Source organism: Aquarana catesbeiana, linkage group LG11, assembly GCF_042186555.1.
Source record: "Aquarana catesbeiana isolate 2022-GZ linkage group LG11, ASM4218655v1, whole genome shotgun sequence".
NCBI classification, from domain to species: Eukaryota; Metazoa; Chordata; class Amphibia; order Anura; family Ranidae; genus Aquarana; species Aquarana catesbeiana.
Window position 1 is genome coordinate 17,947,178 of NC_133334.1, and position 16,263 is coordinate 17,963,440.

Here is a 16,263-nt window from a genome sequence, read left to right on the forward strand (position 1 = left end):
GAGGGTTCTACATCAGCACCGGGCTTTATATGGCTTGTGAGGGTTCCTTCAACTATCCCGCCCTTCAGTAGAATGATACAGTTCACATCTGTGAATGAACTACCTTATCTTAGCATAGAAATCAGCAGGATTTCTCTCACCATGTTAATTAAGCAAGGGGAAGATAATCTATTCCCAGAAGACTCATAGCTTTCTCCCACACTCATGTGATGGTAGGAGAGGGGGAGGGGGGATAGACATTCCACCGTTCTCCACAGGACACTGTGCACCAATACTCATCATATATATATATATATATATATATATATATCGCCTTTATGTGAGAACATAAATCTTGCCCTTCATAACACTGACTGGGGTTTAGCAGAAGACCTGCCAATCCGAGAGCCTCTGAAAACACCTTCCAAGACTTTAATAACACGGTACAAACCGTCTCACTGTGAATGGGTTTTAATTGGTTTTCTGGCAGACCCGTTGACGCGTTTATTCCAGGAACAACGTTAATTGTGTCCACCTTGACCCGAAGTGGAAACGTTGCGCAGCGAGGACTGTGTTATTTTTCCAAGGAACATGTTCTGATTGGAGAGTCATCATTATCCTCCTTGGTCACATGGGCCGGAATTTGACAGGTGAAATACGGCAATTATTATGAAGCTTATGAAACCAAAAAATAAATTAAAAAAACGCAGAAAGATCATTTTTGAGCACACCAAAAAAAAAAAAAAAAGGTGGCACAGATGGCTCTGAGATATCAAGATATGTAGAGGGAAGGTTTGCCTTGTGCTTGTTTTATAAATCTGTGCTATTTAGGCAAAGGTAATGGTCCTTTTCTTGCCCATTTGCTTACATAGGCCAGGGGTTCCCAGCCCCGTTATTGGATGGACGGGGTCACCGAACAGCCAATGATCAGTTCGAACTCACATGAACACTGAGCTCATCCCTATTAAGGAGGTGATTTGTGGGAATAATCTTGTTCTCTCTCTCCTTATTGGAGGACATTAGTCTGGTAATGGTTTCTCTGGTCTGCAGAGCTGGGACAAGGGGTGGGCAGAAGGGAGGCGGCTGCCCTGGGCACTGTGATGTCACGTGAGTTGGGGAGGGCACCACAAGGAGCTTGAGGGAGGGGATTTGTGTTGGATATTTATCAATGAATGCTCAGCATGGGGCATCAGGAGCTTTGCATTTCAATGAAATGGTATGCTGACTATTAACTACATATAATATATAACATTACCATAGAGGCGGAAGACATCATACAAATACATGTCATTACAATCTTCTCTAACACCATGTAGGTATGGCTGGTTGCTTTACCAAAATGTCTAACCAAGAAATATGTAACTTCAGATGCTATGATTTAAATCAAGGCAGTCTTACTTCTCCTGCTGCATTCTCTTTAATGTAAGCTACAGTACATGTAGAATCCAGCAGCAAGAGTGAGACTGCTTGTAATCAGTGTAAGCCGCAGGCCGGGCTTAGATAGAGAGAGATGATAATCTTACCGTATACATAGAATACAGAAGACCACCCGGTGTATTGCACTAGGATCCCGGCTAAAGGCATAGCAATCACCGCTCCAGCGTAGGACCCTGAGGGAATCGAAACGTGTAAGTTGTGAAGCTTTTGCGCACTGGGTGACATAATATTGAGAAAAAGAATGAATCTTTACCGCAGAAGGAGGTGGTCGCCAACCTACTCCTCTCTAATGGTGGTGCCCACTTACTCCATATTCCGTGGCATGCCGGGTAGGTGACACCCTAATGTTATGAAAAAAAAAACAAAATCTTGTATTTTTTACTATAAAAATATGTTGGACCACTTTATCAGACAGGTCAGTGCTGAAAGATATTAATACAAATTTGTACGTTTGCTCATGGACAAAGAAACGATCGGTCTACAATTTTATTGGTCGGTTTATTTTAACAGTAAGAGACAGAATAACAACAAAAATATCCAGAAAAACGCATTTCAAAAAAGTTATATATTGATTTGCATTTTAATGAGTGAAATAAGTATTTGATCCCCTTCACAAAACATGACTTAGTGCTTGGTGGAGAAACCCTTGTTGGCAATCACAGAGGTCATACGTTTCCTGTAGTTGGCCCCACCAGGTTTGCTCACATCTCAGGAGGCATTCTGTCCTCTTTGCAGATCTTCTCCAAGTCATTAAGGTTTCGAGGCTGACGTTTGGTAACTCGAACCTTCAGCTCCAGCCACATATTTTCTATGGCTAGGCCAGGCCACTCTCATGAGCCACTCCTTTGTTGCCTTGGCCGTGTGTTTTGAGTCATTGTCATGATGGAATTACCCATCCACGACCCATTTTCAATGGACTGGCTAAGGGAAGGAGGTTCTCACCCAAGATTTAACAGTACATGGCCCCCGTCCATCGTCCCTTAGATGCGGTGAAGTTGTCCTGTCCCCATATCAGAAAAACACCCCCAAAGCACAATGTTTCCACCTCCATGTATGACGGTGGGGATGGTGTTCTTGGGGTCATAGGCAGCATTCCTCCTCCTCCAAACACGGCGAGTTGAGTTGATGCCAAAGAACTCGATTTTGGTCTCATCTGACCACAACACTTTCACCCAGTTCTCCTCTGAATCATTCAGATGTTCATTAGCAACTTCAGACGGGCCTGTACATGTGTTTTCTTGAGCAGAGGGACCTTGCGGGTGCTGCAGGATTTCAGTCCTTCACGATGTAGTGTGTTACCGATTGTTTTCTTGGTGACTATGGTCCCAGCTGCCTTGAGATCATTGACAAGAGTCTCCCGTGTAGTTCTGGGCTGATTCCTCACCGTTCTCATGATCATTGAAACTCCACGAGGTGAAAACTTCCATGGAGCCCCAGACCGAGGGAGAATGACAGTTATTTGGTGTTTCTTCCATTTGCGAATAATCCGTACCAACTGTTGTCACCTCTCACCAAACTGCTTGGCGATGGTCTTGTAGCCCATTCCAGCCTTGTGTAGGTCTACAATCTTGTCCCCGACATCCTTGGACAGCTCTTTGGTGTTGGCCATGGTGGAGAGATTGGAATCTGATTGATTGCGTCTGTGGACAGTTGTCTTCTATACAGGTAACAAGCTGAGATTAGGAGCACTCCCTTTAAGAGAGTACTCCTGATCTCAGCTCGTTACCTGTAAAGAAGACACCTGGGAGCCAGAAATCTTGCTGATTGATGGGGGATAAAATACTTATTTCACTCATTAAAATACAAATCAATGTATAACTTTTTTTAAAAGAGTTTTTCTGGATATTTTTGTTGCTATTCTGTCTCTCACTGTTAAAAAATAAATCGACCATTAAAATTATAGACTGATCGTTTCTTTGTCAGTTGTCAAGCTTACAAAATCAGCAGCCGATCAAATACTTTTTTCCCCTCGCTGTGACAGGAAGAACGCACAATCTTTCCTTGTAATTATGTCTAGTAATCCATGTCAAAGTGAATATGAAGTATACAGGGGACTCACAGAAACAGAACATTGCTATTTTACTGGCTTTCCAATTCTGAACAGCAATAGAGCGTTTTACCTAAGTGAACTATAAAAGAGACAAAATCAGAATTAACAGGCTGCATAAAATAGGGGGGAGGGACCTCCGCAACCCTCCTATGACAGTGAATCTCACAAGCAAAGGTTTGGCACTTACTCATGGTAGTCCACATTTTGTCATGTTACAACCAAAAAAACGTAAATGTATTTTCTTGGGATTTTATGTGATAGACCAACACAAAGTGTCACATAATTGTGAAGTGGAAGGAAAATGATAAATGGTTTTCAACATTTTTTATAAATAAATCTGTGAAAAGTGTGGGGGGTACATTTGTATGGCGCCCCCCGGAGTCAATACTTTGTAGAACCGCCTTTCTCTGCAATTACAGCTGCAAGTCTTTTTGGGGATGTCTCTACCAGCTTTGCACATCTAGAGAGGGACATTTCTGCCTATTCTTCTTTGTAAAATATCTCAAGCTCTGTCAGATTGGATGGAGAGCGTCTGTGAACAGCAATTTTCAAGTCTTGCCACAGATTCTCAATGTGATTTAGGTCTGGACTGTGACTGGGCCATTCTAACACATGAATATGCTTTGATGTAAACCATTCCATTGTAGCTCTGGCTGTATGTTTAGGGTTGTTGTCCTGCTGGAAGGTGAACCTCCGCCCCAGTCTCAAGTCTTTTGCAGACTCTAACAGGTTTTCTTCTAAGATTGTCCTGTATTTGTCTCCATCCATCTTCCCATCAACTCTGACCAGCTTCCCTGTCCCTGCTGAAGAAAAGCATCCCCACCATATGATGCTGCCACCACCATGTTTCACAGTGTGTTCAGGGTGATGTGCAGTGTTAGTTTTCCCCCACACATAGTGTTTTGCTTTTAGGCCAAAAAGTTCAATTTTGGTATCATCTGACCAGATCACCTTCTTCCACATGTTTGCTGTGTCCTCCACATGTCTTCTCACAAACTGCAAACAGGACTTCTTATGACTTTCTTTCACCAATATCTTTCTTCTTGTCACTCTTCCATAAAGGGCAGATTTGTGGAGAACACGACTAATAGTTGTCCTGTGGACAGATTCTCCCACCTGAGCTGTGGATCTCTGCAGCTCCTCCAGAGTTACCATGGACCTCTTGGCTCTTCTCTGATGAATGCTCTCCTTGCCCGGCCGGTCAGTTTAGGTGGACGGCCATGTCTTGGTAGGTTTGCAGTTGTGCCATACTTTTTCCATTTTGGATTGAACAGAGCTCTGTGAGATGTTCAAAGCTTGGGATCTTTTTTTATAACCTAACCCTGCTTTAAACTTCTCCACAACTTTATCCCTGACCTGTCTAGTGTGTTCCTTGGCCTTCATGATGCTGTTTGTTCACTAAGGTTCTCTAACCAACCTCTGAGGGCTTCACAGAACAGCTGTATTTATACTGAGATTAAATTAAACACAGGTGGACTCTATTTACTAATTAGGTGACTTCTGAAGGCAATTGGTTCCCCTAGATTTTAGTTAGGGGTATCAGAGTAAAGGGGGCTGAATACAAATGTCCCCCCACACTTTTCACATAATCATTTACAAATAATTTTGAAAACCATTTATCATTTTCCTTCCACTTCACAATTATGTGCCACTTTGTGTTGGTCTATCACATAAAATCCCAATAAAATACATTTACATTTTTGGTTGCAACATGACAAAACGCAGAAAATTTCAAGGGGTATGAATACTTTTTCAAGGCACTGTATAACTATTCCCTATTTTTTGCCATTTTTTTTTTAATTAACTTGTTTGTTTTTTTAATACGTGTGTGGGAACCATGTGACGCTAATACAGTGATCAGTGCTAAAAATATGCACTGTCACTGTACTAATGGCATTGGCTGGGAAGGGGTTAACATCAGGGGCGATTAAAGGGTTAACTGTGTGCTTAGCCAGTGTTTGTCTACTGTGGGGGAGGTGCTTTAACTAGGGGAAGGCATAGATCCATGTCCTTGCTTTGCAGGAACACAGGATCGGTGCCTTCCCTCCTGTCAGAACAGCGATCTGCCTTGTTTACATCACCATTCTGACTCTCTGCAGGATGATCATTGGGTGCCGAGTGACATCGCGTCCGCAGTACCCAGGAAATGTCAAATTACGTATATATACATGATCCAGGACAGAGGTGCCACCCTATAGCAATAAAACTGCTATGGAGCAGTGCTTAATTATTTTTTTTTTTTTTAATACTATAATTGTATCAGATAATTACAGTATTAAACAGAATCACTAAAATATATACTTCAAATTAATGCTCACAGCAAAATTACACCTTTTAAAGTGGTTGTACACCCTGTACACCCTCTACACCCTGTACACCCTCTACACCCTCTACACCCTGTACACCCTCTACACCCTGTACACCCTCTACACCCTGTACACCCTCTACACCCTGTACACCCTCTACACCCTCTACACCCTCTACACCCTGTACACCCTGTACACCCTCTACACCCTCTACACCCTGTACACCCTCTACACCCTCTACACCCTCTACACCCTGTACACCCTCTACACCCTCTACACCCTCTACACCCTCTACACCCTGTACACCCTCTACACCCTGTACACCCTCTACACCCTGTACACCCTGTACACCCTCTACACCCTGTACACCCTGTACACCCTCTACACCCTCTACACCCTGTACACCCTGTACACCCTCTACACCCTGTACACCCTGTACACCCTCTACACCCTCTACACCCTGTACACCCTCTACACCCTGTACACCCTGTACACCCTCTACACCCTGTACACCCTGTACACCCACTTTTACCTACAGGTAAGACTATATTAAGGCTTACCTGTAGGTGCTCGAAATATCTCCTAAACCTCCACGGTTTAGAAGATATTCACTAAAAAGTCAAGCGCCCATGACTACGGCGCATGCACCGAAGAATTATTGAGATTTGAAATGTTTTATCTTTTCCATGAATATTATCCAAAAATTGTATATATAAACATTGTATATAGATGGGTCAGTGGTGTTGCTGGGGGGTGGGTGCGGGGGTGGCGGACTCCACCCGGGCAACACCCGCCAGAGGGGTGACACCATCAAGGAGGAAGTGATATCTAACTGCGATGGTGTCAGCGATCAGCCATCAGTGACAGCGCACAGATCGGCGTACAGGAGAGAGCCTGATGGGGGGGGGGGGGGGTTGACCACCATGTTTTGGAATCCGATGGGGGGGGGGGTGACATCATGTTTTATAGCCCAATAGGTTTGGGGGGAGGGGGTGTGTCACAATGTTAGAGCCTGCCTGATGTGGGGGGGTGACACCATGTTTTAGAGCCCAATGGGGGGGTGACACCATGTTTTAGAGCCCAATGGGGGGGTGACACCATGTTTTAGAGCCCAATGGGGGGGTGACACCATGTTTTAGAGCCCGAAGGGGGGGGGGTGACACCATGTTTTAGAGCCTGACAAGGGGGTTTGACACCTGATGGGGGGGGGGGGTTTACAGCATGTTTTAGAGCCTGACGGGGGGTGACACCATGTTTTAGAGCCCAATAGTGGGGGGTGACACCATGTTTTAGAGCCTGATGGGGGGGTGACACCATGTTTTACACAAAATGGAACCTCCTGCTTTTTGGAACCCCCCCCCCCCTCCGGTGTCACATTTGGCACCTTTCAGGGGGGAGGGGGTGCAGATACCTGTCTAATACAGGTATTTGCAGCCACTCCCCCCCCCCCCCCGCGCTATCTGCTGGGAGACACACAGGTCCCAGAGACCCGCATGCATGCGCAGTAGGGAACCAGGAGGTGAAGCCGCAAGGCTTCACTTCCCGATTCCCTTACCGAAAGATGGCGGCGGCAGCACCCGAGGACCGAGGGACGGTTCAGCCTCGGGTGCCCTGGACAGGTAAGTGTCCTTATTTTATAAGTCAGCAGTTGCAGTATTTGACAAATACACACTATAGGGTTATGCTTTGTTCATGTTTCATGTCTGAGGTTTACAACCACCTTAAGGCCTCACCAACCTACTTTACTGGGAAATGTTTTCAAACCTCATTACAACTAATATGGTAATAATAATAATAAAAAAAATACAGTACCTCTACAAGCCCTTGTAGGATCCTGACGAGCATCACACACCCATAATGCACTTTGGCTGCTGATGGTATTAACATGTTCAAGCTGGCGGTGAGCACTATGGCTGCACCAAACACCCTGCAAATCAAAGACGAAAAAGTCAAACATTCAAGAATTCATTGTAAGACACCAGAGGAGACGATGTACACAAGAGACACATTCCTGCCCATAGGTATCACTATTTCTAGGAATCTTTGGCAAATTATAATATTTGGTATCTACAATACAGCTGGAACTTTCCATGAGAGCCAATGGTGAATAAATAACTATACACCGATCAGCCATAACATTCTGATCACTGACAGGTAAAGTGAATACCATCAATATCTGGTTATAATTGCACCGGAAAGTGGGTGGGATATATTAGGCAGCGAGTGAACATGTTGCCCCTGAAGTTGATGTGTTGAAAACAGAAAAAAATGGGCAACCATAAGGATTTGAGTGACTTTGACAAGGAGCCAAATTGAAATGTCTAGACGACTGGGTCAGAGGAACTCTAAAACGGCAGCTCTTGTGGGATGTTACCAGGACCGACCAAAAGCGGTCCAAATAAGGAGAACCGGCCAACCAGAGACAGGGTCATGGGTGGCCAAGGCCCATTGATGGAGGTGGGGGGGGGGGCTCATTGATGGAGGTGGGGAGGGAAGTCTTATTGATGGAGGTGGGGGAGGAAAGACTCACTGATGATGATGGGGAGGGAAGGCTCATTGATGGAGGTGGGGAGGGAAGGCTTATTGATGGAGGTGTGGGGTGAAGGCTCATTGATGGAGGTAGGGAGGGAAGGTTCATTGATGAAGGTGGGGAGGGAAGTTCATTGATGGAGGTGGGGAGGGAAGACTCATTGATGGAGGTGGGGAGGGAAGGCTCATTTATGGACGTGGAGAGGGAAGGCTCATTGATGGAGGTGGGGAGGGAAGGCTCATTTATGGAGGTGGGGGTAAAGGCTCACTGATGGAGGTGGGGAGGGAAGACTCATTGATGTATGTGAAGAGGGAAGGTTCATTGATAGGGAGGAAATGCTTATTGATGGAGGTGGGGGTGAAGGCTCATTGATGGAGGTAGGGAGGGAAGGTTCATTGATGGAGGTGGGGGAGGGAAGGTTCATTGATGGAGGTGGGGAAGGAAGGCTCATTGATGGAGGTAGGGGAGGGAAGACTCATTGATGGAGATGGGGAGGGAAGGCTCATTGGTGTAGGTGGGGAGGGAAGGCTCATTGATGGAGGTGGGGAAGGAAGGCTCATTGATGTAGGTGGGGAGGGAAGGCTCATTGATGTAGGTGGGGAGGGAAGGCTCATTGATGGAGGTGGGGAGGGAAGGTTCATTGATGGAGGTGGGGAGGGAAGACTCATTGATGGAGGTGGGGAGGGAAGGTTCATTGATGGAGGTGGGGAGGGAAGACTCATTGATGGAGGTGGGGAGGGAATGCTCATTGATGGAGGTGTGGGAGGGAAGGCTCATTGATGGAGGTGGGGAGGGAAGACATATTTATGGAGGTGGGGAGGGAAGGCTCATTGATGGACGTGGGGAGGGAAGGTTTTTTGATGGAGGTGGGGAGGGAAGGCTCATTGATGGAAGTGGGGAGGTAAGGCTCATTGATGGAGGTGGGAAGGGAAGGCTCATTGATGGAAGTGGGGAGGTAAGGCTCATTGATGGACGTGGGGAGGGAAGGCTCATTGATGGACGTGGGGAGGGAAGGCTCATTGATGGAGGTGGGGGAGGGAAGGCTCATTGATGGAAGTGGGGAGGGAAGGCTCATTGATGGAGGTGGGGAGGGAAGGCTCATTGATGGAGGTGGGGAGGGAAGGCTCATTGATCGAGGTGGAGAGGGAAGGCTCATTAATGGAAGTGGGGAGGGAAGGCTCATTCATGGACGTGGAGAGGGAAGGCTCATTGATGGAGGTGGGAAGGGAAGGCTCATTGATGGACGTGGAGAGGGAAGGCTCATTGATGGAGGTGGGGAGGGGAGGCTCATTGATAGAGGTGGGGAGGGAAGGCTCATTGATGGAGGTGGGGAGGGAAGGCTCATTGATGGAGGTGGGAAGGGAAGGCTCATTGATGGACGTGGAGAGGGAAGGCTCATTGATGGAGGTGGGGAGGGGAGGCTCATTGATAGAGGTGGGGAGGGAAGGCTCATTGATGGAGGTGGGGAGGGAAGGCTCATTGATGGAGGTGGGGGAGGGAAGGCTTATTGATGGAGGTGGGGGAGGAAAGGCTCATTGATGGAGGTGGGGGAGGAAATGCTCATTGATGGAGGTGGGGAGGGAAGGCTCATTGATGGAGGTGGGGAGGTAAGGCTCATTGATGGAGGTAGGGAGGGAAGGCTCATTGATGGAGGTGAGGAGAGAAGGCTCATTGATGGAGGTGGGGAGGGAAGGCTCATTGATGGAGGTGGGGAGGGAAGGCTCATTGATGTAGGTGAGGAGAGAAGGCTCATTGATGGAGGTGGGGAGGGAAGGCTTATTGATGGAGCTGGGGAGGGAAGGCTCATTGATGGAGGTGGGGAGGGAAGGCTCATTGATGGAGGTGGGAAGGCAAGGCTCATTGATGGAGGTAGGGAGGGAAGGCTCATTGATGGAGGTGGGGAGTGAAGGCTAATTGATGGAGGTGAGGAGGGAAGGCTCATTGATGGAGGTGGGGAGGGAAGGCTCATTGATGGAGGTGAGGAGGGAAGGCTCATTGATGGAGGCGGGGAGGGAAGGCTCATTGATGGAGGTGGGGAGTGAAGGCTAATTGATGGAGGTGAGGAGGGAAGGCTCATTGATGGAGGTGGGGAGTGAAGGCTCATTGATGGAGGTGAGGAGGGAAGGCTCATTGATGGAGGTGGGGAGTGAAGGCTAATTGATGGAGGTGAGGAGGGAAGGCTCATTGATGGAGGTGGGGGGGGGGGGCTCATTGATGGAGGTGGGGAGGGAAGGCTCATTGATGGAGGTAGGGCGGCTCATTGATGGAGGTGGGGAGGGAAGGCTCATTGATGGAGGTGGGGAGGGAAGGCTCATTGATGGAGGTGGGGAGGGAAGGCTCATTGATGGACGTGGGGAGGGAAGGTTCTTTGATGGAGGTGGGGAGGGAAGGCTCATTGATGGAAGTGGGGAGGAAATGCTCATTGATGGAGGTGGGGAGGGAAGGCTCATTGATGGAGGTGGGGAGGGAAGGCTCATTGATAGAGGTGGGGAGGGAAGGCTCATTGATGGAGGTGAGGAGAGAAGGCTCATTGATGGAGGTGGAGAGGGAAGGCTCATTGATGGAGGTGGGGAGGGAAGGCTCATTGATGTAGGTGAGGAGAGAAGGCTCATTGATGGAAGTGGGGAGGGAAGGCTTATTGATGGAGCTGGGGAGGGAAAGCTCATTGATGGAGGTGGGGAGGGAAGGCTCATTGATGGAGGTGGGAAGGGAAGGCTCATTGATGGAGGTAGGGAGGGAAGGCTCATTGATGGAGGTGGGGAGTGAAGGCTAATTGATGGAGGTGAGGAGGGAAGGCTCATTGATGGAGGTTGGGAGTGAAGGCTAATTGATGGAGGTGAGGAGGGAAGGTTCATTGATGGAGGTGGGGAGGGAAGGCTCATTGATGGAGGTGAGGAGGGAAGGCTCATTGATGGAGGTGGGGAGGGAAGGCTCATTGATGGAGGTGGGAAGGGAAGGCTCATTGATGGAGGTAGGGAGGGAAGGCTCATTGATGGAGGTAGGGAGGGAAGGCTCATTGATGGAGGTGGGGAGTGAAGGCTAATTGATGGAGGTGAGGAGGGAAGGCTCATTGATGGAGGTGGAGAGTGAAGGCTAATTGATGGAGGTGAGGAGGGAAGGCTCATTGATGGAGGTGGGGAGTGAAGGCTAATTGATGGAGGTGAGGAGGGAAGGCTATTGATGGAGGTGGGGGGGGCTCATTGATGGAGGTGGGGAGGGAAGGCTCATTGATGGAGGTGGGGGGGGCTCTTTGATGGAGGTGGGGAGTGAAGGCTCATTGATGGAGGTGGGGAGGGAAGGCTCAATGATGGACGTGGGGAGGGAAGGTTCTTTGACGGAGGTGGGGAGGGAAGGCTCATTGATCGAGGTGGAGAGGGAAGGCTCATTAATGGAAGTGGGGAGGGAAGGCTCATTGATGGACGTGGAGAGGGAAGGCTCATTGATGGAGGTGGGAAGGGGAGGCTCATTGATGGACGTGGAGAGGGAAGGCTCATTGATGGAGGTGGGGAGGGGAGGCTCATTGATAGAGGTGGGGAGGGAAGGCTCATTGATGGAGGTGGGGAGGGAAGGCTCATTGATGGAGGTGGGGGAGGGAAGGCTTATTGATGGAGGTGGGGGAGGAAAGGCTCATTGATGGAGGTGGGGGAGGAAATGCTCATTGATGGAGGTGGGGAGGGAAGGCTCATTGATGGAGGTGGGGAGGTTAGGCTCATTGATGGAGGTAGGGAGGGAAGGCTCATTGATGGAGGTGAGGAGAGAAGGCTCATTGATAGAGGTGGGGAGGGAAGGCTCATTGATGGAGGTGGGGAGGGAAGGCTCATTGATGTAGGTGAGGAGAGAAGGCTCATTGATGGAGGTGGGGAGGGAAGGCTTATTGATGGAGCTGGGGAGGGAAGGCTCATTGATGGAGGTGGGGAGGGAAGGCTCATTGATGGAGGTGGGAAGGCAAGGCTCATTGATGGAGGTAGGGAGGGAAGGCTCATTGATGGAGGTGGGGAGTGAAGGCTAATTGATGGAGGTGAGGAGGGAAGGCTCATTGATGGAGGTGGGGAGGGAAGGCTCATTGATGGAGGTGAGGAGGGAAGGCTCATTGATGGAGGTGGGGAGGGAAGGCTCATTGATGGAGGTGGGAAGGGAAGGCTCATTGATGGAGGTGGGAAGGGAAGGCTCATTGATGGAGGTAGGGAGGGAAGGCTCATTGATGGAGGTGGGGAGTGAAGGCTAATTGATGGAGGTGAGGAGGGAAGGCTCATTGATGGAGGTGGAGAGTGAAGGCTCATTGATGGAGGTGAGGAGGGAAGGCTCATTGATGGAGGTGGGGAGTGAAGGCTAATTGATGGAGGTGAGGAGGGAAGGCTCATTGATGGAGGTGGGGGGGGGCTCATTGATGGAGGTGGGGAGGGAAGGCTCATTGATGGAGGTAGGGGGGCTCATTGATGGAGGTGGGGAGGGAAGGCTCATTGATGGAGGTGGGGAGGGAAGGCTCATTGATGGAGGTGGGGAGGGAAGGCTCATTGATGGACGTGGGGAGGGAAGGTTCTTTGATGGAGGTGGGGAGGGAAGGCTCATTGATGGAAGTGGGGAGGAAATGCTCATTGATGGAGGTGGGGAGGGAAGGCTCATTGATGGAGGTGGGGAGGGAAGGCTCATTGATGGAGGTGGGGAGGGAAGGCTCATTGATGGAGGTGAGGAGAGAAGGCTCATTGATGAAGGTGGGGAGGGAAGGCTCATTGATGGAGGTGGGGAGGGAAGGCTCATTGATGGAGGTGAGGAGAGAAGGCTCATTGATGGAAGTGGGGAGGGAAGGCTTATTGATGGAGCTGGGGAGGGAAGGCTCATTGATGGAGGTGGGGAGGGAAGGCTCATTGATGGAGGTGGGAAGGGAAGGCTCATTGATGGAGGTAGGGAGGGAAGGCTCATTGATGGAGGTGGGGAGTGAAGGCTCATTGATGGAGGTGAGGAGGGAAGGCTCATTGATGGAGGTTGGGAGTGAAGGCTAATTGATGGAGGTGAGGAGGGAAGGCTCATTGATGGAGGTGGGGAGGGAAGGCTCATTGATGGAGGTGGGAAGGGAAGGCTCATTGATGGAGGTAGGAAGGGAAGGCTCATTGATGGAGGTAGGGAGGGAAGGCTCATTGATGGAGGTGGGGAGTGAAGGCTAATTGATGGAGGTGAGGAGGGAAGGCTCATTGATGGAGGTGGGGAGTGAAGGCTAATTGATGGAGGTGAGGAGGGAAGGCTCATTGATGGAGGTGGGGAGTGAAGGCTAATTGATGGAGGTGAGGAGGGAAGGCTAATTGATGGAGGTGGGGGGGGGCTCATTGATGGAGGTGGGGAGGGAAGGCTCATTGATGGAGGTGGGGAGGGAAGGCTCATTGATGGAGGTGGGGAGGGAAGGCTCATTGATGGACGTGGGGAGGGAAGGTTCTTTGATGGAGGTGGGGAGGGAAGGCTCATTGATGGAAGTGGGGAGGTAAGGCTCATTGATGGAGGTGGGGAGGGAAGGCTCATTGATGGACGTGGGGAGGAAAGGCTCATTGATGGAAGTGGGGAGGGAAGGCTCATTGATGGAGGTGGGGAGGGAAGGCTCATTGATGGGGGTGGGGAGGGAAGGCTCCTTGATGGAGGTGGAGAGGGAAGACTCATTGATGGAAGTGGGGAGGGAAGGCTCATTGATAGAGGTGGGGAGGGAAGGCTCATTGATGGACGTGGAGAGGGAAGGCTCATTGATGGAGGTGGGGAGGGGAGGCTCATTGATAGAGGTGGGGAGGGAAGGCTCATTGATGGAGGTGGGGAGGGAAGGCTCATTGATGGAGGTGGGAGAGGGAAGGCTTATTGATGGAGGTGGGGGGAGGAAAGGATCATTGATGGAGGTGGGGAGGAAATGCTCATTGATGGAGGTGGGGAGGGAAGGCTCATTGATGGAGGTGGGGAGGGAAGGCTCATTGATGGAGGTGGGGAGGGAAGGCTCATTGATGGAGGTGAGGAGAGAAGGCTCATTGATGGAGGTGGGGAGGGAAGGCTCATTGATGGAGGTGGGAAGGGAAGGCTCATTGATGTAGGTGAGGAGCGAAGGCTCATTGATGGAGGTGGGGAGGGAAGGCTCATTGATGGAGCTGGGGAGGGAAGGCTCATTGATGGAGGTGGGGAGGGAAGGCTCATTGATGGAGGTGGGAAGGGAAGGCTCATTGATGGAGGTAGGGAGGGAAGGCTCATTGATGGAGGTAGGGAGGGAAGGCTCATTGATGGAGGTGGGGAGTGAAGGCTAATTGATGGAGGTGAGGAGGGAAGGCTCATTGATGGAGGTGGGGAGTGATGGCTAATTGATGGAGGTGAGGAGGGAAGGCTCATTGAAGGAGGTGGGGAGGGAAGGCTCATTGATGGAGGTGAGGAGGGAAGACTCATTGATGGAGGTGGGGAGGGAAGGCTCATTGATGGAGGTGGGGAGGGAAGGCTCATTGATGGAGGTGGGGAGGGAAGGCTCATTGATGGAGGTGGGAAGGGAAGGCTCATTGATGGAGGTGGGAAGGGAAGGCTCATTGATGGAGGTAGGGAGGGAAGGCTCATTGATGGAGGTGGGGAGTGAAGGCTAATTGATGGAGGTGAGCAGGGAAGGCTCATTGATGGAGGTGGGGAGTGAAGGCTAATTGATGGAGGTGAGGAGGGAAGGCTCATTGATGGAGGTGGGGAGTGAAGGCTAATTGATGGAGGTGAGGAGGGAAGGCTAATTGATGGAGGTGGGGGGGGCTCATTGATGGAGGTGGGGAGGGAAGGCTCATTGATGGAGGTGGGGTGGCTCTTTGATGGAGGTGGGGAGGGAAGGCTCATTGATGGAGGTGGGGAGGGAAGGCTCATTGATGGAGGTGGGGAGGGAAGGCTCATTGATGGACGTGGGGAGGGAAGGTTCTTTGATGGAGGTGGGGAGGGAAGGCTCATTGATGGAAGTGGGGAGGTAAGGCTCATTGATGAAGGTGGGGAGGGGAGGCTCATTGATGGACGTGGAGAGGGAAGGCTCATTGATGGAGGTGGGGAGGGGAGGCTCATTGATAGAGGTGGGGAGGGAAGGCTCATTGATGGAGGTGGGGAGGGAAGGCTCATTGATGGAGGTGGGGGAGGGAAGGCTTATTGATGGAGGTGGGGGAGGGAAGGCTCATTGATGGAGGTGGGGAGGAAATGCTCATTGATGGAGGTGAGGAGGGAAGACTCATTGATGGAGGTGGGGAGGGAAGGCTCATTGATGGAGGTGGGGAGTGAAGGCTAATTGATGGAGGTGAGGAGGGAAGACTCATTGATGGAGGTGGGGAGGGAAGGCTCATTGATGGAGGTGGGGAGGGAAGGCTCATTGATGGAGGTGGGGAGGGAAGGCTCATTGATGGAGGTGGGAAGGGAAGGCTCATTGATGGAGGTGGGAAGGGAAGGCTCATTGATGGAGGTAGGGAGGGAAGGCTCATTGATGGAGGTGGGGAGTGAAGGCTAATTGATGGAGGTGAGCAGGGAAGGCTCATTGATGGAGGTGGGGAGTGAAGGCTAATTGATGGAGGTGAGGAGGGAAGGCTCATTGATGGAGGTGGGGAGTGAAGGCTAATTGATGGAGGTGAAGAGGGAAGGCTAATTGATGGAGGTGGGGGGGCTCATTGATGGAGGTGGGGAGGGAAGGCTCATTGATGGAGGCGGGGGGGGCTCTTTGATGGAGGTGGGGAGGGAAGGCTCATTGATGGAGGTGGGGAGGGAAGGCTCATTGATGGAGGTGGGGAGGGAAGGCTCATTGATGGAGGTGGGGAGGGAAGGCTCATTGATGGAGGTGGGAAGGGAAGGCTCATTGATGTAGGTGAGAAGAGAAGGCTCATTGATGGAGGTGGGGAGGTAAGGCTCATTGATGGAGCTGGGGAGGGAAGGCTCATTGATGGAGGTGGGGAGGGAAGGCTCATTGATGGAGGTGGGAAGGGAAGGCTCATTGATGG

At 50.3% G+C, this 16,263-nt stretch overlaps 1 protein-coding gene across 1 annotated transcript in view; it reads right to left on the reverse strand.

The window, feature by feature from the left end:
• Positions 1-16,263, reverse strand: part of SLC17A6 (solute carrier family 17 member 6) — an 85,375-nt gene that overhangs the window by 35,151 nt on the left and 33,961 nt on the right. The window contains exons 4-6 of the mRNA XM_073604021.1: positions 7,585-7,699; positions 1,670-1,757; positions 1,503-1,589 (exon numbers count right to left, since the gene is read on the reverse strand). Coding sequence (XP_073460122.1) covers positions 1,503-1,589; positions 1,670-1,757; positions 7,585-7,699 — 290 coding nt within the window. The remainder of the gene's footprint in view (positions 1-1,502; positions 1,590-1,669; positions 1,758-7,584; positions 7,700-16,263) is intronic.